Source organism: Primulina eburnea, chromosome 7, assembly GCF_022965805.1.
Source record: "Primulina eburnea isolate SZY01 chromosome 7, ASM2296580v1, whole genome shotgun sequence".
Classification (NCBI taxonomy): Eukaryota; Viridiplantae; Streptophyta; class Magnoliopsida; order Lamiales; family Gesneriaceae; genus Primulina; species Primulina eburnea.
Window position 1 is genome coordinate 1,458,790 of NC_133107.1, and position 21,341 is coordinate 1,480,130.

Consider the following 21,341-nt stretch of genomic DNA (forward strand, 5'->3'; position numbering starts at 1 on the left):
AATTTTCCCAATTTGTACAATATTAAAACATTATATCCTTTTAAAAAAATTATATATATATATATATATATATATATATATATATATCTCTAAATTTTCCAACTATATGCAACAGGGGCGGATTTAGTGTAGGGCGAACGGGGGCCACGGCCCTCCCAAAAAATTTAAAAAAAATTTTTAGTATATATTAATTTTTTTTAAACTAAATATATAAATAGATATATATATATATGGCCCCCCCAAATTGAAGGATACGTCCATGTATCTCAGTGGCTAAAGCCACTTACCACGTTTGCTCCGCCCGATTTCGAAACCTGGTGGCTCCAAGTTTAGCGACGGTTTATTATAACCGTCGCCATATAGCGACGGTTGTTTTAAAAACCGTCGCAAAATAAACTAAGTGGCCCTCCCACTATCGAAATCCTAGATCCGCCCCTGATATGCAACATGAATATGGAAGCGTCTGTGCTTCAATGAGATTTGTATAGAGAAACAAAAAGAGAGTGGCAACATCAATTCGGGAGTGGCGCCGCTAAAACTTACTTCGATACGTGTGGGGTACGTGGCGGAAAATGAGTGGATGTTGAAAAAGTCACGCAAAAGATTACAAGCGGCGCAGATTAAAAAAAAAGGCAGTTGGTAAAATAATTGATTTCCACGTGTCCAAATGAGACCAGCAAGAGACGAGCGTGGCCGCAATTAAACCAGAGGCGCGTGTAAAAAGAGAGAGCCCGACAGCCGAACGAAGGTTCATTGTTTGCGTTGCGGGACTGGATTATTCTTGCAAGATTGTCACCTCACGCTTTCTATATAGGCTTTTTATTATTATTATTATCCTAATATGTGTATTGTTTAGATTTGAATTTGATCTGTAGTATGGCGTTGCGATATGATGTAAAGCTAGTGTTTTTTTTGCTGGTTAAAGTCTCGAGCATAATCAAACGAGACGATTGAGTAAATTTAACTCTGATTTGATGTGTGTTCGTAATCAACGATCTTTTTAAGGGAAACGTCTTGAACTTGCTTCGGAAATGGTGGGGTTGAAAAAGAAAATGAATGCGTGTCTGCCTTCATTGGCAACTGGAAAAGGTCCAATTTTTTACGTGTTTTGGTTTTGGCAGCATCAGATGTTTATATAACATTGTGTAAACTATACTGAAAATGTTACTCACGGTATAGCCCATACAAAGCCAAAATTCCTACCGCTTGCCTTGGATATATTATAGAGTTACAGCCTGTAGAGCCAGTTTGGTGCAACTGTGCAAGGGATTCGAAGGGATAGTTTATGATAATCACGTTTCATCCATTTTCAGGTTGGACTTACAAGGCATCCCTCTACTAGGGTGAGCAACATCATATGTTTTTAGAAAAATTTGAAAATAAACTGAACATTAAAAAAAAAAAACAATCTAATTTTTTGTTTAATAAAAACAAGAATGTCATTTACAAATATCAAGAGTAACAACATAATACTAGCTAGACCAGTAGATGGGATTATTACCGAAATCCCCCAGCAAATCTAGCCCAAGACATCGTCCCAACAAAAGAATGAATAAGATTTTAAATGGGATGTATATACCAAGCGCATAGCCACTTAAATCCCGCTTACTCTAATCTTGTCAACACATGTTAGTAGCATCGTTACCTTTAACACGAAGATTAAATTTCTTTCCACTTGTTCTCATACTTTAGGAAGGCAAGGGCAGGATTTTCCCTTGGCGGGGCACGGACACGAGTTGACCTGCGAACCAGAGCATCCTCTTCCAGTACATCTCTTTGTGTGGCCTCCTTCGAACTTTTTTGAAGTTGGGCGCTGTAAAAGTGAAATGAAATTGGAAAATGTCATAAAAACGGCATAGGATATGATAGATCCAGGATACTCTTCTTTAAGCGAACTTTGGCATATGAAAGTCCAGGGCTAAAATCTTAAAGATTGACGTTCCCGTCTGAGAACCTTAAAAAAAGAAAAAAAAACATGACATATGAAGCATAATCATTAAAGTGATGGTATGGCCATGTCGACTCAATGTCATTGAATTTGGGTAAAACTTGACACCGTCCATATATTTTGACAAGCCTCATCAATCACGGTGTTAACTGTTATTGAAGATAAACAACCCTATCAACATTAATTATAAAGATGGTTTGTATCAGGAGTACAATAAACTTTGAATTCGAAAAATACTCGGCCTAGTCCCTGTGATATTTTCCTAATGCTCTTGTGGAAAAAAACTCAATGATGTTTCGCAACCTTTTGTTACGTTATAAACTAGCTATACAAGCACAGTTCTATATTCAACATTTCAACTAATATCAAATGCAAAAATCAATCTTCATTCAGCACATAAAAACTAACTTCAGAAATCAGCTTAGCATACAATAATGAGAAAGAAATGCTTTGGCACAAATTCACAAACCATATTTTGTTGTAGAATTTCTGCAGCTGCTTTTTAAGCGCCCTCTCCCTCTCACCTTTCGGATTCAACGAGCAAATCAAAGCATCAAACTGCACGAAAACTTCGGTTAGTAAATAGAAATATAACAAAAAATGACAAGATAACAGAGCCGTAGATCCATACCTCTTCCTTGGTTTTATAGTAGCCCCATTGTTTAGAGTCAGAACTCTCAACAAATATTCTTCCATCACGTCGAAAAAACCAATACCTGCAATAATTTCTGTCTTTCCCTAATGGTATAGTGCGGATGAATCTCTTCTCAATTTCACGTTCAAGAAATTCTTTCTGCATCAAGAGTAAATAGTGGATCTATCAGTGTCAACGTTCCCAACAAGCAAACCTACTCATCTCCATCAACCTTTTCTCCATTTTTACGGGATTAAACAAGCACAAACATAAACAGATGCAAAAAAAAAAAAAGCAAACAAACACAAACCCCTCGTAAGTCATAACACCACCAAGCACCACATACACGGATATGGAGAGTGAGATTACCCTCTGCTCAGTGCTTTTCATCTCGATTGATTCCTTGATTTCATATTTCTTCAACTTGTGAATCTCTCTCTTAGATAGATGATTACCATTTTCAGAAGAGTTGGGTTCAACCTTCAGTTTCTTAGAATTCTTCTCAGATATGCTGTCTCCATGTTCAATCTCACTGTAGGCCAATATTTTCCGGGAGCAAGGGAAGAAAATCAAGAGATTGTTACCATATCATTCAACTCATCTACCAAATCTATTTATTTTAGAAATAAAAAAAACAATACACTCCAACCTGTTTGTAGAAGAATGATTCTGCTGAGAGTGAACTGACGAATGCTTCTTTTTCCGGGTGTAAACTATGTCATTTCTATTCTCTGAAATAACACCATTGGGCATACCGTTTTTTGGAGTAGCTTCTAACTTCTTACGCTCCTTTTCTTCTCTCTTCTTTCTACCTTCGTCCAATGCTTCATCCCTCCTTGTTGCAGAAAGAGCCTGTCGTTCTTCAACATACTCATCCAACTTGTCCCGAATAGTATCAGTCTCTAAAGCTTGAGCAACCAGTTCTTGAAAGAATGCCAGTTTCACATGAATATCTAATAGGCCAAAATGACCTCGCTTAATTGTACTGATGTGCATAGAAAAATCCACAGTACAACTTGTTTCCAGGAAATCACACAGATATTCAGTCCAATTAATTTGTGTAATCTGAAATACAAAGAATTTGAGAGGTCAGGCTGCTTAAGAAAGAAACAACTAAAACAAGAAGATAATGATGAGTCATCCATCCACAACTTTTTCTAAGATGAAAAATAACTGTCAGAGAAATATAATTTCTCATATGTATAACCTTCGATTTTCTTTTTTTATTTTCTACTGCCATGGAAAACTTCCCGGTGTCATTCAAAAGCAAGCGAAGCAGCGCTGAATAAGATTCGACGATGAGTAATGGAGTGCTGTCCTTATAACATACAGAATTCTCAAAGTCTTCGAGGGAAAAGGGTGACAGATTGAAAAGCCTGCCATAAGAACTACAAAAATCCCAAATCATCAAAAGATTCCCCACACAATCCATAGGTAAATCGAAATCTCGGCATAGGAAAGGCCTTTCTGTCAAAAGCCGATCTTCCTCAGCAGGTTCCACAAGGAGATCGTCAATTGGATATTTTATGCTTTTAGCTTCTGGATTCTCAGTAGCTGCAGCTAATAAAATGAGACGAATAAACATAGATAAAACAAGGGATAGAAAAAACAAACTTCTTTCACATTTAAAATCATACGGAAAAAATACAAAAAAAAAAAAAAAATCCAGACAGGCACTAATGATTAGTTATGAGTCCACAATAAAACACAAAGGAGAGTAGAAGACAAAAGAAGAACAGAGAACTAACTTAACCCCAACCCAACGTTCCATTTCTTGTTTTTACACTGGATCCAAAAATGAATAAATGAATTGCACGTGTGACTTGTTAGATAGCAAGGAAACACTAAAATGCGAGCAACTGAAATAACCATGCTGGACCTGAAAAGCACGACAACTGAAGCCTACGGCGTACCTCCATGAGCAGTCCTTGTGGATGTTGAAGGCATAGAAATTTCCTCACCCAATTTTCTCCGTTTATATACCTTGAGCCCATTTTCGTTTTGCTCCTGTAATCAATAAAATTCATGAAACAATTCCAAAAAAAAATATAAAGGTACTAAAAGAAGAAAAAATTCAAACTTCACCACAGTCTTTTGTTTGTCTTCATTTTTCTTTCGCTTTCTATTACAAACTACAAGTCCATCCTGGATGGAAATTTTACTCTTTAGTTCAAAAGGAGGAGCGGTTGAGATTCCATGCTTCCTTGCCAAATTATCATGTATGACCCAGGGTAGACTTCGATAAGTAGAGTCTTTGATGAAAGACTTCAGAAAACGTTTACTAAGAGGTGGATTTTTCCCCAAAAATTCATCAGCATTTACTATGATTTTTCCCTTCATTTCATGGTCACTGCTAAGCCATGCAATCTCATACTGTGTTCTGTTAGCATCCTCATGAAGAACTTTCACAATTTTGCATGGATATAAACGACCATCCTTCATTCCATATAATTCAGCACCCACTGTAAATGGACCTTGTAACTTTGCAGCAATTGAGTTGACCAGATCTTTTAAATTTAGCATGCCTGCAACAGAGAATAAATTTTAGAAGTATCTTGTGCAATGCAGTAAACAATACCCACAAGAACAATAGTCTAGAAGAAAGAGCACCTCAATCCAATTAGAGTAAACTGTCAATTCAAGAAATCAATGCAGTTCTTGAAAAGCATAAACGTCACTTCCCGACCAATTATCAACAGCAGAAATACCAAAAATAAGATTTCCCTATATCCAAGGCCCGAGGGATGGGCTTAAAAAAGGGGAATATATGATTCTCTGAAATCCAAGAGGATGGTGGTAATCATTGCTCCTAATGTAAGTTTGGCTCTAATTTTGATGGGGTAAAGAGGTGGAGTAGATGGGAATCAGCTGCGTTAGCAGGGCACACTTAGCTACAAGTATGATTTTAGCTCCAGTATGCCCCCGTCAAATATTGACAGGATGGTAGTAATTTCTCTGATGGCTTATAGTGATAATAGCATTTATGTTTGGTTTCAGCTACATCAGTTTTTTTTTCTCCTTTTTTTAAAATAAGAACAAAACTACGACACTATGTTCATGGTGGGGAGTGGGGAGAGGGTTTTTTTAGCATGCCCCCACCTGTATATATATAAAAATAAACAAGAGGAGAACTAGAACGAGGCCTCCTCATATCAACTAAATGGCACGAACTCATGATTGAGGTAAAAACCAGTTCTATAAGGATAGAACTCCAAATCGCTTAAGAACACTATGAAAATAAAAAATTAAAAGAGTACTATGACAATGAGCTTTACGGGCCTAAGCGCCTGCAACAGAATGGCCTACATGAGATACACAAAATGTAACATGGGTGAACATCAAGCAACTTATGAATTCCAAGAAAAATGTAGAAGAAATAATATTATTATAGCACAAATAGATGTCATCGACTTTAACGACCTACTATTGCTAGTCTTCATACCAACCACCATAAAATATTTCCATTCTCTCCGAAGTTGGAAATAATCGCCCCCTCAGCATGTATAGTAAATTCCCAATATATTCCATAAAGAATCCCTCAAAATACTACTACCAAGATCATAAAAGCGACAGCAGAAACTGAAGTCAGGTACAATGAATGTTATCAAGGATATATGTTCATGGGCTACGTTAACCATATCTGAATACTATATATCATGAGGAAGAAACTGTGCTTAAGACTATCAGCAGGAAAACTGTGGTGATGTCCGAGTCAGAGGAAGCAACGAGCTGTCAGTGTCTTTATCAGGCCACAAATATGCAGAACGCAAACAGAAAAGAACCGGCTTAAAGGAAAGAAACGTGTTCTCAGGAAAAAGTTTTTTATATGCTGACACGTGTCGGGAATTCATTTAACGAACTAACAAAAAGGAAACAAGTACATAAAAAAATTTGATAATCATTCTACTTATCGAGAAGTACAATAGCTCATCGTGACGGAAAAATCCAACACCGAATTAATACTTTCCACTTGTTAGATTAGTTAGCAATTAATTGACGAGCGGAAACCAACAAAGAGAAAAAAGCAAGATCTAGGCTCATTAATAGCATGAAAAAAATGTTTCCTTATGTTTATTAGATCCATAAACAGAAAGGAGCGGACATACTATATTGCACATCATGAAGTACACGAGTTACATATTCAGTAGGAATATTTCGGATTCTTTCAGAAGCTTTTTTCTCGGAAATCAAAGCCTCTTCGTAGGTTAGGTTACCCTTCCCTGTAGCTTTGCAATTCCAAACCCTCTGGCGATATAAGTTGATCCTCTTCAAATATTCACTGTGCAAATTAAATGGTGAAAACATGTAAACACAAAAAAGGTAAACGAGTCTTAAGTTTTACCAGCATTTACACTTCAATGGGAAGAAAATTTACCTATAATTTCTGAAGATTTCTTTTGTGAAGCGGATTTGAAAAACTAGCTCCTGATTCTTCAGATCACTGGGCTTTTCCACCAAGGCAAGTGGCTTTCTTTTGTAGAGCGGCATAACTCGTATATTTAAGCACCTTCTAGTTTCAAGTTCATATCCTGTAAAATTAGTAAAAATCACTGCAAATATGGATCCGCAATGCTGAAGTAAAAGAATTGCTTTGAATTAAAAACCCACGTGCAGAAAGTAAAGAAAATGCGAAAAAAGAAAACAAAAAACTAATGAAAGAAAGAGCCCAGAAAAAAAAATCACCAACATAATGTTATCGACAAGAACCGACTAGACCGAGGGTAGACAAACCCAAGTTATCAAAAAAATCAAAATGACCATTTCATAAATCCAGAGAAAAAGATAATTAAGAAACAAAACTGAAGAAAAAAGTCACACGAGAATTCAATTTTCGCTTTCTCAAGATAAGCACCTAAATCAAGAAACAACAATCCTGCATGCACAGAAACTGCAACGAGTCCCAATTCTCTACACACAATGCAACACACCGAAAAAGTTCAGTAAAACCCCAGAATTATGATCCAATCCGCAAAACATGAGATTTAAACTAAAAACAAGAAAAACCATACATCCAATTCATTCGTTTCCCGCCAGAAATAGATTAAATACAGAAGCGAGAGCACAGAGTTATAGCGGGTATAGTGTAGAAGAATCGATTTGAGGGTTTCCGACGGCGTAGAATGCGTACCTGAAAGAGGAGCGGAGGGGAAATCAAGGAGGCGGCGTCGGTACGTATATTCGCCTGACGTGTTTTCTTTCCCTCTCGCCTTCCCTCTCTCTCTCTCTTCATTCCCTCGTCTAACTCTGCCCCCTTTATATACATAAATAAATAATATTGAATTGAATTTATTTCCCCACTTTTGGTTTAGACATTAATATTCCATGCGAAATCACGATAATACCCTCGACCAGGGCTTTGTTCAGTGAAATTGTTCTCCTCTTAAATATGTGCTATAATTCTTGAGTTTCTATTTCATCAAAAACTGATTATGTCGATTTATGAAATTTATTTAAAACAATGCTATTCGCAAGTATTGTTTATTTGCATATCGATTTTTGTGAATTTGGAAATGGTTTATGTACTTATATTTCATTATTATAATAAATTATTTTATTCAATACATCGCTTCGACTTAAATTCTATAATGAAATAAATTTGATGGTACCTATTTTAGCCACGAATATACATAAGTGTTTTAGATAGTTGATTTTTCAATCATAGAATTTCAACCATAAGGGTTTTTTTTTCTCATTACAAAATTTCATAGGGTTTTTTAGTGAAACTTGGAACAAACACAAGGGTCATTTTGCACTATACTCGAAGGAAAACGCTGCACCAAACACCCATTTCCAAACACTACTAAAGTATACTATGTACTAATTTATTTACAATATCCAAGGAAATTTCAAAATGTGAGGGCCCGTTATCCTAATAACGATTTATTAACATGCAATCATGATTAATCAGTTAACAGCGGAAAAGTGAGTTAAAAATTTGCGGTTGGGCCTATAAAAATTTCGGCATGACCTTCCTGTAAATAGGACATACCAGAAAATCAAATACTCAAAATAAACAACATGTGCCCTCAATATACACAACAGCATACACACGTGCCAGCCAGACACGATCATGACATATACAAACCAAAATATCATAGAGCCGACAAGGCTCGATAATACCATAATACAATCCTCCAAATATACACATATAGTATCTGGGAGACAGCAATACCACGCAGTACCTAAATACAGCTGAGCCTACTCTCAAGGAGCTCTGGTACTTCCCGAGCTTCCTCTCGAGCACCTGAGGTCGAACCACTTGTACCACCTGTCATGTCCACACACAAAAGACAAGACAGCCCCCTCTCAGTGGGTCAGTAACCCCAATACGAGACATCAAGAAACCACGATATATGACATAGAAATGCAATGATGCCATGCATGAATAGGTGCAAGATATCAGGATATCAGGAGTCAAATGATCGATATCAACAATCATACATATATGCTCGAGCTGGTCCACGACTCAGCGGACCGTGCCTGAGATATGGCCCAGCCTCGAAGCCAGCAACTACCTAAGCCGGACCGATTCAAGGTAGCCAAACATCTCCAGGACACCATATCATATCATATATGTAACGGATCTCAACCGAAATATAACTGGATCACAATAACAGATATGCTCAATATGATATGTTCAGTGGTATTGATGTGTCTAACTAAAATAAAATGTGTGTAAACAAAAGAAATATTTTATTTTATTTTGCACATCAATTACCAACTGATAATATGCGAGTCAGCATATAATATCACATAAATCAACCAATAACAAATAAATCATACATAGGATCATCAGATGCATCTGTCAGACATCGTGAAAATAACTGATCTCTACTTACCTCAACTAATTTACCAGTAACTTAAATCCTCAAGAAAGTCCTGGAATTGCCAACTCAGACAAATCACCTGAATATTAATTTAAATGGTCTTATTATCATATAAAAATTCCAAAACCATTTAAATTCACTAAAAATCCAATTTCAACCATTTAGGCATTTTAAATTCCTAAAATTCCAATATTCGACTAAAATGCCTAAAATCAATCATTTCTATTTTATCGTCGCAAATATTTTTTTTAGCTTTGAATGACGCTAAACTAATATTCAAGCGACTGCGATAAATTCTAGGTTCACCAGATTATACCTCCAACTCGCACAATTCCGGAACCTACAACAAGAACCCAATAATTAATTAATAATGATACAATATTGGAGTCTAAATTGAATTAAATTCACATGGGCAACGATTCGCACAGACACAACTTGTACCTCCAATAACAGTGGCTAAAATCGAGCCTAAACCGAAGCTCACCGGCAACAGGCGGCAACTCGCCGGAGAAGATGACCGGAATCACACAGAAAAACGAAACCGATGGGTCGTTCTCGAAAATTTACAAAAGTGGTATCAAAAGAAAGCTTACACCACAAGGAACAAAACCCCTCAATCAATTTTTAGTTTTGAGCGACGGAAGACATCGATTTCAACGGCGAAACCGGCGGTGTTGTTAGACGGGTTTTCAGGAATCGCGATTTTACCTAACAAGGATGGTATCAATGGAAAGCTTACGTCGAGAGCTTTCCAACCGTATATTTAGTTTAATTTTTCGATGACCGGTGCGGCCACAATCGACGGTCAAAGCTTAATTTTTCGATGACCGGTGCGGCCACAATCGACGGTCAAAGCTACGGCGGTGGGTTGGAGATTTTGAAAATGGAGTTTACGGGGAGAGAGAAACGTTTGGATGATGATGATTATCATTATTCTATATATATATAATATATATATATATATATATATATATATATATATATATATATATAAGTGTATGTTTATCTTTTCGGGGTTCGAAATTAGACCCGGTCTATTTTATTTCTAACTCTTGTGTGCTATAAAATTTAAATATGCATAAACACACAATTTAATTATTTGGCTTAATTCTTTTAAATTCCTCAATTTAAAATAATTAATCTTAATTATCGTCAAATAACATATAATTAAATCGGGTCATTACACAAAACGTCAACAATAGAGCAAGTGCAACGCCAAATATGCAGACGGATAATCATGTGCAAATCCTTGTATGTATTATCTTCTCTATGGGAAAGTAAGGCGTGAAAAAGTATACATGACATTCAAACTAATAGGAGAAAAACTCCAGCTATGTTTCTGTCACAAATTTTCTAGCATGGTGTTTCTATTTATACATCTACACACGTGCATTTGAACATAACACTTCAGTCGCCTGCAGACATTATCAGCTCGTAAAAACTGATACTTCAACTTACAAGTCCACATTCTTTTCAGATAAATCAATGCTAGAGCTCTTCAAGTTGGGTGAACTTAAAGCAGCTTGCACATATAATCTCGAGAGGATCAAGCGTGCTACATTTTCAGCTGCAACAGCGCTCGTTTCTATGGTGCTAGCTGCATTTTCGAATGCATTGACATAGTATAGATGAGTATCGTCTAAAATGAAGGGAGCATACTTCTCAGGAGCGTGGTAATGCGGATATGCACCCCAGTTGACTTTTAGCGTCTCCTCTCTCACACTGAAATCCATGGTGCGAGAAGGATAGTGAGACGATAAGAAAAGTAGAGATGAGTTTGAAAAAAAATTTGTAGCGGAGCCAAAAGATTTTCTAAAACAAAGGGAGGGTATTTTCCTCCCTCGTAGTATTGGCGAAATTTACAGCTCCTTCCGCCACTGGGACGTGAATCCAGGATACACTTTATAAACCAGGATTGAGTAAACAGATAATGAACCTCCACCACACTATTTTCTTAACCAAATCATCTCATATTTGGCTACACTCATTTCCTCATATGTTACCACAGGTCGTGTCCATATTAAATGCCACGTGTTTTTCTTCCCATCCCAAACTATTTAGCATCAATGGCAAGGGCAGATTTTCTTATGATAAAAAAATCGAAATTTTAAGCATGATTTTTCTAAAATTGCAAGTTTTGCCCCAAAAATACATGAAATCCCCTCATCAAATGAACCATGGTGCCAAGCATTAAAAGGAAAAAAAGTGACCACAAATTCAAACTCAATGCATTCCCAGTTGGCAAATTTTCAGAACACAAACAAAATGTAGCATTTGGCTGACCAGTTATTCCAGTATTGAAAGACACGTAATTATATAATCAGGATGCTGCACAAGAAATTCGAACTATACCTGAAAATTTTGTCAAGCAAGTCATCCGCCAATTCTTGGCGGGAGAATACTTTGTAAGTCATATCCTTCTCATGCTGCTTGAGAATACTGATGCACGAGAAAGGTATATCAGCGGACTCTATTGTGCCAACTAATTCTGGGATGTCCTTAACCTCTTTCAGACCAAAATACGCCTAATTAAAACAAATGCTTAAATTATAAGGGAAAAATGAATGGGAACATGATAGAACACAAAAGATACCAATGATGTGGTATATACATTACTCACAGGATTTAAAACACCCCTAACAAAAGTTGCATAAGTGTGCTGCAATTTCCTAGGAGGTATTGATATTCCAGGACTGAAACGTATATTTAGCTCATCTAAGGGTGTTGCCACAACCGTAACTTGGCAGCTGTAACTGTTTCCCACTGTTGAGTTAAGCTCATAAAAATCTCCGAGGTGAGAAATGGACTCAATTTCTTCGTTAAGGAGCAACTGAACATCTGAACGGTCAATTAATCCAGCAGCCATCTGCCAATTTCCTCCTTTGACAGACCATAAACCACCTCCTGATCCGGCCAAGGAAACTGCACCAGCGAGTCCACTGATGTTCGCACTTTGCCCGTAGTTTATCCTCGTTATAACCTACAAAAGTGAGAAAATCTCATATTTAGCTGCAAAAGATACAAAAAAACCTCAGAACATCTCAAGCAAAATGCATCTATATTCTACGGATGGCTAACTCATAAGCGGCGGAGCTAGAGGCAGGTGAGAGCAATTTCCTCCTCTTCCTCTTAAATTTCTCTTCTTCTTTTTATGACGAGGGAATCGGCGGCCACTACCATTCGATGCGCACAGGATAAATTTATCTTACACTTAACAATATGGTTTTGTACCCTTCAAATTTTTCTTTGGCCCCATGATTGCAAAACTTCTGGCTCTGACTTCACTAGTAGAGGTCCATTAACATGACAAGCACAAGCCAAAAGCTAAATATTCAAGATGACACTTAAGAGACTATCAGATAAGGGAGACATGTAACTCACAGTGACTAGCTCTTGCACGAGTGAAGGAGACAATCCAACTTCCACCAGTTCCTTTCCCAATGTTCGCGTAGTGAGATCGTATAGTCCCGCCCATTTAAGCATCGTCTCAACACTTTCAAATATTGGCCGTGATTCAAAATCTTCATAATACCTCAAAAATTTATTGATAATCGCCTACAATTGTTTACATTTCTAAGTCACCAAAACCGCATAACATATATAGGAACTTATGGTAACAGTTATTATCTGAATTTTTGAAAAAATATAAAAGTTTCACGAACCAAATCCTGCGACGTTCCTGCACATTATAGCGCATATTAGTTCAACAAATACAGGAATACATTCAAGAACAAGCGATAAGATATAAAGCCAAAGAGATAGATAACTTCATCTGCAGCAAGCACTACATCAAAGTATAGTACCCCGAGATATGATTATTGCACCAAATCCAGTGCTTTAAGCAGTAAAAATCACACTACCTTACAAAACAAAAATCCTTTTAACCCTGCAAATAGATTCTATACCTCCACAAAATTACTCATCCGAAAGAGAGAGAACCCATATCTCAAACATAGTATGACCGAATTCGCAAACGACACAAATCGTTGAACTATAGGCAACTTGGAGTTCGCGTTCATCGTCTTGTAAAGAAATTTATGCCCGTCCCAAATGCCCAGGGAGAGAGTATCCTCGGTGTTTTTCGGGTCATTTACCGAAAGATTAAGACTTTTCGTGAAATTCAAGGCGTGGTAATTCTTGGGGTGAAGAATGGAGGCGCCAGCCTCAAAGGTCTCCCCGGATATAGTGACTGTGGCCATACGGCCACCTACGACGCCGTTTCGCTCAAAGATTTTGACTCGATCGATCACTTGGGGTCGGACGGAGGAGGAGTAAAGGCGGAGGAAGTGGGCGACTGAGGCGCCGCCGATGCCGCTTCCTATAATGCACACCGTGTGAGATTCTGTGGCTGAGGAATGGGATAAAAGAAGGACACAGAGGATTATTGCTGTAACTTGATGACATTGCCTCTTCATTTTGTCACCACACCTTGAAGCTTCGAAAATGATTCCGTTCTCTGTCGTTCAGGACGGAGTGATCGAAAATGCGGGGTTGACTTTTGTATTGCCTTAGCTTACCGCTGTGATATTTATTTTCACGTATGCTTTCTTAAATATGATCTAAATTGATTTTAAAAAATTAGATACTGTATTATAAAAAAAAAAAATTAACAATAATATTATCCACCGAACCGAACTGATTTCAAAGTATACTTCGATTAGTTTGGTTTTCAATTTTTATTTTTTTATTTTCAAAAAGGGTAAAATTTAAGCTAGTGTTAAAAATATGAATAAACCTAATGAGTTGATTTAGTTGTTAGGTCAATTGTAAGACGTTATCACGAATCTTGTGAGACGGATCAATCATATCGATATTTATAATAAAAAGTAATATTTTTCTATAGATGACCCAAATAAGAGATTCATCTCACACAAGTTTTTGTGTAGTTATCAAATAAAATTTTATTTTTTTTATAGGTCGTAATAATTAATAAATGAGTTTTGGACCTTTGGATTTTACAAAAAAAAACATTTAATCTACCTTTTTTCATTAATCAATCTCAATAATAATTGAAAAATAATCCGACACGTACTCATTTGGACTCGCCCAACATTCAACTTGACCTGGCCCATATCCAAAAAACGAGGGACCGTGAAATACTCCGGAGAACGGCAGTCTCCGTAGATAAGGAGAAGAAATGTTGACGACGGAGGACGAGGAATTGCGGCGTCGGAAGCTGGAAGAAGCTTTGGAAGTTAAATCACTCCGTCGAATAATCAGCGCTTATCTCAAGTAAAATATCTAGTACACCCTGTGCTGTGCTTGACTGTTTTAATTTTTAGCCGTAATCTGCATCGATTTGTTTCAATGTTTTATTGTTTGTGTGGTTAATCCAATGAAAGTTCCCGTTTTGTCTGGCTCGACGTCTTTCCATTGGAATCCAAGCTTTACTTGTGATATTTCAATTTTTCTAATTTGTGTTTATATTTTATGTTATATCGGATGGTTGAGTTGTGACTGTGAAGTTGTGATAGTCAGCTGATGCTGGGGAAAATGCCAATTACTGAGCAGTTTGACTCGTGTCAGACTGTCAGTTAAAAAATCCGGTGGAATGATGGACTCTGTAATCACTTCTATCGAGGGTTCCGCCGAGGAAATTGTGAAAAAAAATTCAATCTTTGATTAAAAGCCGGCCCTTGTACTTTAATACTGGAAAGATTCGTAATTGCAATAGATATTGAATGGTACTGTTTTGCACTTTTGCATACACTCGTCTACATGTGATATTGCTTATTCCTGGTTGGTTCTAGTACCATACATATCAGCTTTTTGTATGTTTTTATCTTCTCAGAGATTGACAGTTACTCATTTCCAAGTTGATCGTTATCTTTTTCTTGTATTTCTTGATCGAAGATTGTTGAGTCTACCGTACCAAGTTAATTTTTTTTAGAAATCAACAATTAATATTTTTCCTGTGATTTGTAATTGGAATCTCAATGCAGCTATCCAGAGGCTGCAGAGGAGGATATCAGAAGATATGAAAGATGCTTCAGAAGGCTTCCACCAGCACACAAGGTATTATTTATGGTTGATTAAATGAGGTTACAGAACTACTTTTAAACTTTTTTTCTGATGCTTTGGCTTGGACTTTTGCAGGCCCTGTTACCACACATCCCGTTCAAATTTCAGAAACTCAGATGGTATAGCTATCTTTAACATATTCATCATACTGAAATCTGAATATAAAATAGTTTAATAGATTTTATTTTTTCTATATTGTCTGGCTTTTATAGAGCATGAACAAAGCTATTTTGAAAAGCTTGATAGAAATTGCAGATAAATGAGACGAGTGATGCCCCATTTTTGGACGAAATGCAGACTATCAGAAAATGAATTGACATCCATTATGATTAAATAAAAATACAGCTGGAAGTGTACGAGCAGGACTTTCTATAATTGCCCAAAAATTATGTCATGGTCATGAATAATGTGTAGTCCACCGGCAACCTGACATGAAATATGAATGCATAAACATTGTCCTCAGACCAAGAAATGACAACCTTATGCGTTGATACGACCTCTTCACATGTGATATGACTCAAACTAATTTTCTAAGCCAAGCGTGTTTTTTGAAAAAATTGAGAAACTTTGACATGTACTGAATATTGCCGATATTTTTTGAATCTTATGTAATGGATATTATAACTCAAACAAATGACAAATTATTTTCACCCTTATGCTGCCTGAGAATGATTTTGTTTAGATGCTTTCGTTTTGCAGGTGTATCTCACAAAATTCATATTTCATTTTTGAAATGCTTAAGGTGATTGATAGATTATTCCGTCTCCTGTGCTTATAGCTATGCCTTGTATTGTCCATCATCACTCATTAACTTCTATATTTAAGTGTGAGTCTGCACGTTGTAAAATGTGTTGGCACTCATTGTTTTTGTTTTAAATGAACAATTGGGCTTTGGCAGGCATTTGAACCCCCAATTGACTTGAATCAAAATATTGAAAATTCGGAAGGTCAAAACATGGACAATACATCAGATAACTGTGTTTTATCCGATGAAACGAAACTTCTCCCTCAGTCTCGTTTGAAAAGTGGAAATCTGCATTCATGGGCTGAGCTTGGCTCTGAAAAAGGTGACAATGGAGAATATAGGTCACCAAACAGAGAAATTGTCACAGAGGTCTCACTTGTAACTTTTGTATTTTTTTTAAAAAAAATTCATGTTGCTTCTTTTTTTTATTTGTTTATTTCATTTTCATCATGAAAATTTGACCTCTGTAGATAACAACAGGAGAAGAAAATTGAATCTTCGAACGAAAATGCTGGGAACTGCTGTATAGGATCTCAATATAAGATAAATGCAGAAAATTCTGATTGTCCACGATTATCTTCTGTGCTTGATTGTGATGGACATGTAAGTTTTCATTTCAATATATATATGTGTGTGTGTGTGTCTTTTGAATTTCTTGCTTTGACTCTGTGGGGTGATATAAATAACATCCATTTGAGTGGCCATAGCAATTATTTATTATTGGTAGGAAGATATTCATAGTTTATCAATCAGTATCTGCTTTCCAAATTAAAAGTACTCGTTAAAGAGACATGATTCACGAAGAATAATCAGATTCAAGCCCAATCTCAGTCTAAATAAATTATCTCATCAATGATTTTCGTTATTTTGTATCCTCTCGTGTGAAATTTGTGCATAGTAGTAAAAAGGACCGCTGGAAGACCATCTGTTTTAAACATCATTTTATGCTTCTGTGTTCCTTGATTTTTTTGGTTGTCGTAACACTGATATTAATGCTTTGGATTTTCTCTTTCAGGTTTCCTCATCACCACCTGATTGGTTGGACCCATCTATGCAGTTTCACGTTCCTTTAGTTGATGTAGACAAGGTGTGCTATTTCTATAAGTCAATTAGTAATCATGTTTAGATTTTCTATTGTGCTGTTTGAAGTGAATGATTCTTGCAGACTGATCAAAGTTGAGGTTACGATCCCAGTCAGTGATTCAATCTGACCAGTTGCTGGTTACCTCAACAAAATGCCAGAAAAGTAAAATATAAATATATAAATACCGCATCACGAAAATGTAAAAATACTTCAAAATTATTTACACTTGAATACTGAATGCTTTTCAATGTATGACTGAATTGATGAGAAATTCTCAAATTCCTACGGGTATGTTGGCAAGTTCTGTCAATATGTAGCTACTTGATTTGTTTAAATACATACACATCTCACATCTTTATTTTGAAGTCCTGTAATATTAATATTTTACTGCTACTCGTTAACAATCAGCAAAATATCTTTCTCTGCTATTTATATGAGTCATGATTAAAAAGGCTCTCTTTTTATTTCTCTCAGTTATGTAAAGTTTTCATCTTGGAAAATGAAAACATATTTGCATAAGATTTTGAATTTTCATGTTTTCTCAGGTTCGATGCATCATAAGAAACATTGTCAGAGATTGGGCAGCTGAGGTAGTAATTAAATTTTCTGGTCTCATTAAAGAACCTAGATCTTAAGCTACAATGTTCTCCGTTCTGTTGTGCTTAACAATTTGGGGATTTAGTATCATCAATTTTAATGAAGGAAAATAAAAGGAGAGAGAAGAACATATGGAGAGGGATTATTTACTTTATTTTCTCTTCATGTTCAGGGTCAGAAGGAACGTGATGAATGCTACAAGCCAATTCTTAAAGAACTTCAACGACTTTTTCCGCATCGTTCAAAAGAAAGGCATAGTTTCAGCAATATTTTCCTAAGCACTATTGTCTGTTGATTGCTGCTAGACTATCTCACTTTTGTTGTGCAAAATGGACTATTTGTAACGTAGTACCATAATAGTTCACAATGCTTTAAGATGTTAGTGTATTCTGTTGGTAAATGCTGAGAAAATTCTCTTTTAACAGTCCTCCTACCTGCTTAGTCCCTGGAGCTGGACTTGGGAGGTTAGCATTAGAAATCTCATGTCTGGGTATGTCTCCATAGATGGACAATTAGTTTTCTAAATAATCTATTACTTCCTAGCAGCCTAACAATTTTATTGCATCGCAGGTTTTATAAGCCAAGGGAATGAATTTTCTTACTACATGATGATATGCTCCAGTTTCATATTAAACCAGTGAGAGACTTCTGATTTTTGTTCTTTATAAATATCAGATTTTGTTGAATACTAACTTATCAATTGTTTAGATCTCAAGTTGCTGATGAGTGGAGAATATATCCATGGATACACAGTAACTGCAATTCATTTTCAGATGATGATCAGCTACGTCCTGTTTCGATTCCAGATATTCATCCAGCCAGGTGTTGGTTAACATTTTTTTATCTGTTACTTTCTCTATATGCGCATCCATCTTTTATATTATCTTTGTTTCTTTTGATGGTTTTTGTGCTTTCCCATCCGTCAATTGTCATACTAAGGAAAAAGTCAAAATTAGATAGGCATCCTTTGATTATTGATTGTTTATTTTCTATGCCCATTATGTTACCTTTCTCCTAATTACTTGAGCATTTTTTATCCTTCTGTTTCTCCACCACACCACTCTTGATCGAGGCAGTACTGTGAAGTTCTTTTTCAAAGAGATGCTTAAATTTTGCCAGTAAAACTTTGATGTGAACTTTTATGGTAGTTCTTAACGAGTTATTCACGTTAAATTCTTTATCGTACTCCTAGCAAAGTGCAGCTTAGTTGATTCTTTAAGATAAATCATGAACTATGTCGATGTTGATTTTTGGAACTAGACTATAGAGTGAAATCTGTTGGAACAGTGCAGGGATTACTGAAGGCTTCTCAATGTGCGGAGGTGATTTTGTTGAAGTATACAATGATCCAAGCCAAGTAGGTATGAAAGTTTTTTTACATCAAACATATTTATTTATGATGCAGGGTTATGTGATTATTTTATGCTTGTTTTCTTACATATGTTTATTTATTTTTCAGGAGTTTGGGATGCAGTTGTGACTTGTTTCTTTCTTGATACGGCTCACAACATTTTGGAATATATTGAGATTATTTCAAGAATACTCAAAGATGGGGGAGTAAGTGTTTTTAATAAATTTATTTGTTAAATCCTTTTCTTCCGTGATTCCCAATTCTGAATGCTTGGCAGGTCTGGATAAATTTGGGGCCACTACTTTATCATTTTGCAGACACTTATAATCAGGAAGATGTGAGCTTTTTTAATCCGAAGTGAATAAGCATGTACTCCACCTCATATACCAAGAAACATCTGATATTTTGGGTTGCCATGTGATATTTCTTTTATTTTTGAAGGAGATGTCAATTGAGCTTAGCTTGAAAGATGTGAAGAGGGTTTCTTGTCACTATGGATTTGAAATTCAGGTAATCTCTGACATATTACTTTAAGTTTGATGTATTAGTGCATGACGTTTTCCCCAAAGCTCACGTCGTCGTCTTTTTGGTAATAGAAGGAGTCAATGGTTCAGACAACTTACACCACCAATCCAAGATCAATGATGCAGGTTGCCATTTTTTCTTTCTTTTTAGATGAATTTTTAAAATATTTACGTTGTTCTCTACCAATTATTTTGACATTTTAATACTCAGTTAACTAACACGTATATCAAAAAGAAAAAAATAAAATGTAAATGAAGTCTGCTTGAAAAGTAGTAGGTATTGTTAAGGTGCAATAATTTTTTTTGCTGGGTAGAGCGATCGAACGACGGTTGGACTCTTGTGCGGTTTAAAAGATTTGAGTTGTATAATTACCACCAGCTATAGTTTTTGGTAAAGCGACAAACACTTTGTCCTACAATTGGTATCAGAGCTAAGGTCATGTGTTCGATTTCCATTGATTGCGAGGAAAGCAATTAGTGGGAGGGATATTGATGCAATAATTGTCTCCGTTGGGTAGAGCGATCGAACCATGACGTTTAGACTGATGTGCGGTTTAAAATATTTAAGTTGCACCATTATCACCAACTATAAATTTTGGTAAAACGGAAAGCGCTCAGTTTTACAAGAATGAAATCGGTGCAGGGTAATATGGGCATGTCCAAAAGAATATAGTGAATTTTACTTGCATGTATCTTGTACCATATATCCGAAACATATCCTATTTTACAGGACTCCGGGTCTTTCTACTGATAGTAGACAATACTAACATGAAGAGGACAAATATGCCTCCAATTCGGATTGAGCAATCAAATAATTGAATTTTGTCTTAGTTGTACTTCTTATAGTTATGTATTGTTACGAGATGTGATGACTCCAATCTTTTTATTCTTTTGAGATTCAAATGAATAAATAAATGATGCTTTTTCATATCATTTCCTCGTTAAATTTTCATTATCACATCGTATTCAATGAATTATTGATAAATATCACCGATAATGTTTAGACTCAAAGATTGATCATTTTTATCTTATAACTTGTAGCTAGTAACTTAATTGGTTCCCCTTTTTGATTTTCTCCGTCAATGTTGCTACTGTTATTGGTATGGTTAATCCTCATTTCCCCATTTATTTAATTATTAATTGCAACAAATTCGATTTGTTGCCTTGATTATTTAACGTGTATGGTCATGGTTGTGGGGGCGTGTTTGAAGTCCTACATATAACTCTGTTTCCTACTGTTATTGCAGAATCATTACAACGCTGCATTTTGGACCATGCGTAAGAAACCAGCAGCAGCAACGCAGGCCATGAAATAATCTTTGGTCTTCTTTGAGTGAGATAATTCTAGTTAATCGCATGTGTTGACTGCATAAACCTTCATTTTTTCATATAATCTCAAGACTACAAAAAATAAAATTCCCGCAACTTACTTTTCATGTTTCTTGTGCCATTTTGGATTTTATTTGGTGTTTGAGTTTTATACAATTCGAGGGATCTGTCATTGTGATTATTGTCCAGTATGAAGTATTACTTTCATTGATTCGGGGGAAGAATGTAGACGGATGAGGAAACAAGAGAAGGGAAACTCATCTATATTGCTCAATGCATCA

The 21,341-nt window shown here is 36.1% G+C and overlaps 3 protein-coding genes across 8 annotated transcripts; 1 reads left to right on the forward strand and 2 right to left on the reverse strand.

The window, feature by feature from the left end:
- Nucleotides 1-1,442: 1,442 nt before the first annotated feature.
- On the reverse strand, nt 1,443-7,834 carry LOC140836422 (uncharacterized). 4 transcript variants are annotated; one of them, XM_073201926.1, is made up of 11 exons: nt 7,711-7,834; nt 6,958-7,111; nt 6,689-6,861; nt 4,668-5,107; nt 4,496-4,589; nt 3,790-4,136; nt 3,232-3,647; nt 2,952-3,114; nt 2,580-2,741; nt 2,418-2,506; nt 1,443-1,813 (listed from the first exon to the last, which is right to left on the reverse strand). In XM_073201926.1, the coding sequence occupies exons 2-11, from the start codon at nt 7,068-7,070 to the stop codon at nt 1,660-1,662; spliced, it is 2,151 nt and encodes a 716-aa protein (XP_073058027.1). In that variant the 5' UTR covers nt 7,071-7,111; nt 7,711-7,834; the 3' UTR covers nt 1,443-1,659. The 4 variants fall into 4 exon arrangements, 3 of the variants coding, with proteins under 3 accessions (XP_073058027.1, XP_073058025.1, XP_073058026.1); XM_073201924.1 differs by having other exon boundaries at nt 3,790-4,142; XM_073201925.1 differs by having other exon boundaries at nt 3,790-4,142; nt 7,592-7,805.
- Nucleotides 7,835-10,694: 2,860 nt separating this feature from the next.
- LOC140836423 (farnesylcysteine lyase-like) lies at nt 10,695-13,922 on the reverse strand. Its single transcript, XM_073201928.1, has 5 exons — nt 13,315-13,922; nt 12,791-12,964; nt 12,030-12,389; nt 11,762-11,934; nt 10,695-11,131 (listed from the first exon to the last, which is right to left on the reverse strand). The coding sequence occupies exons 1-5, from the start codon at nt 13,822-13,824 to the stop codon at nt 10,864-10,866; spliced, it is 1,485 nt and encodes a 494-aa protein (XP_073058029.1). The 5' UTR covers nt 13,825-13,922; the 3' UTR covers nt 10,695-10,863.
- Nucleotides 13,923-14,436: 514 nt separating this feature from the next.
- Nucleotides 14,437-21,241, forward strand: LOC140836424 (uncharacterized). Of its 3 annotated transcripts, none has more exons than XM_073201929.1 (18): nt 14,437-14,641; nt 15,352-15,424; nt 15,506-15,549; nt 16,130-16,172; nt 16,329-16,544; nt 16,656-16,778; nt 17,191-17,262; nt 17,805-17,849; nt 18,029-18,108; nt 18,282-18,346; nt 18,427-18,493; nt 18,565-18,678; nt 19,144-19,217; nt 19,316-19,413; nt 19,485-19,544; nt 19,649-19,717; nt 19,804-19,857; nt 20,979-21,241. In XM_073201929.1, the coding sequence occupies exons 1-18, from the start codon at nt 14,547-14,549 to the stop codon at nt 21,045-21,047; spliced, it is 1,461 nt and encodes a 486-aa protein (XP_073058030.1). In that variant the 5' UTR covers nt 14,437-14,546; the 3' UTR covers nt 21,048-21,241. The 3 variants fall into 3 exon arrangements, with proteins under 3 accessions (XP_073058030.1, XP_073058031.1, XP_073058032.1); XM_073201930.1 differs by having other exon boundaries at nt 14,438-14,641; nt 16,113-16,172; XM_073201931.1 differs by lacking the exon at nt 16,130-16,172 and having other exon boundaries at nt 14,438-14,641.
- Nucleotides 21,242-21,341: the final 100 nt, after the last annotated feature.

Bases quoted from the DNA above. Each gene is read 5' to 3' on its own strand.
- LOC140836423 (XM_073201928.1), bottom strand. From the start codon at position 13,824: ATGAAGAGGCAATGTCATCAAGTTACAGCAATAATCCTCTGTGTCCTT. The intron at 12,390-12,790 runs GTGAGTTACATG...TCACTTTTGTAG, and splicing joins TCGTGCAAGAGCTAGTCACT to GTTATAACGAGGATAAACTA. The intron at 11,935-12,029 runs GTGAGTAATGTA...TGTTTTAATTAG, and splicing joins TTAGGGGTGTTTTAAATCCT to GCGTATTTTGGTCTGAAAGA.
- LOC140836422 (XM_073201924.1), bottom strand. From the start codon at position 7,070: ATGCCGCTCTACAAAAGAAAGCCACTTGCCTTGGTGGAAAAGCCCAGT. The intron at 6,862-6,957 runs GTAAATTTTCTT...TAATTTGCACAG, and splicing joins GAAATCTTCAGAAATTATAG to TGAATATTTGAAGAGGATCA. The intron at 4,143-4,495 runs GTACGCCGTAGG...TCATTTTATTAG, and splicing joins CACAAGGACTGCTCATGGAG to CTGCAGCTACTGAGAATCCA.
- LOC140836424 (XM_073201929.1), top strand. From the start codon at position 14,547: ATGTTGACGACGGAGGACGAGGAATTGCGGCGTCGGAAGCTGGAAGAA. The intron at 16,173-16,328 runs GTGATTGATAGA...GGGCTTTGGCAG, and splicing joins TCATTTTTGAAATGCTTAAG to GCATTTGAACCCCCAATTGA. The intron at 19,718-19,803 runs GTAATCTCTGAC...TTTTGGTAATAG, and splicing joins ACTATGGATTTGAAATTCAG to AAGGAGTCAATGGTTCAGAC.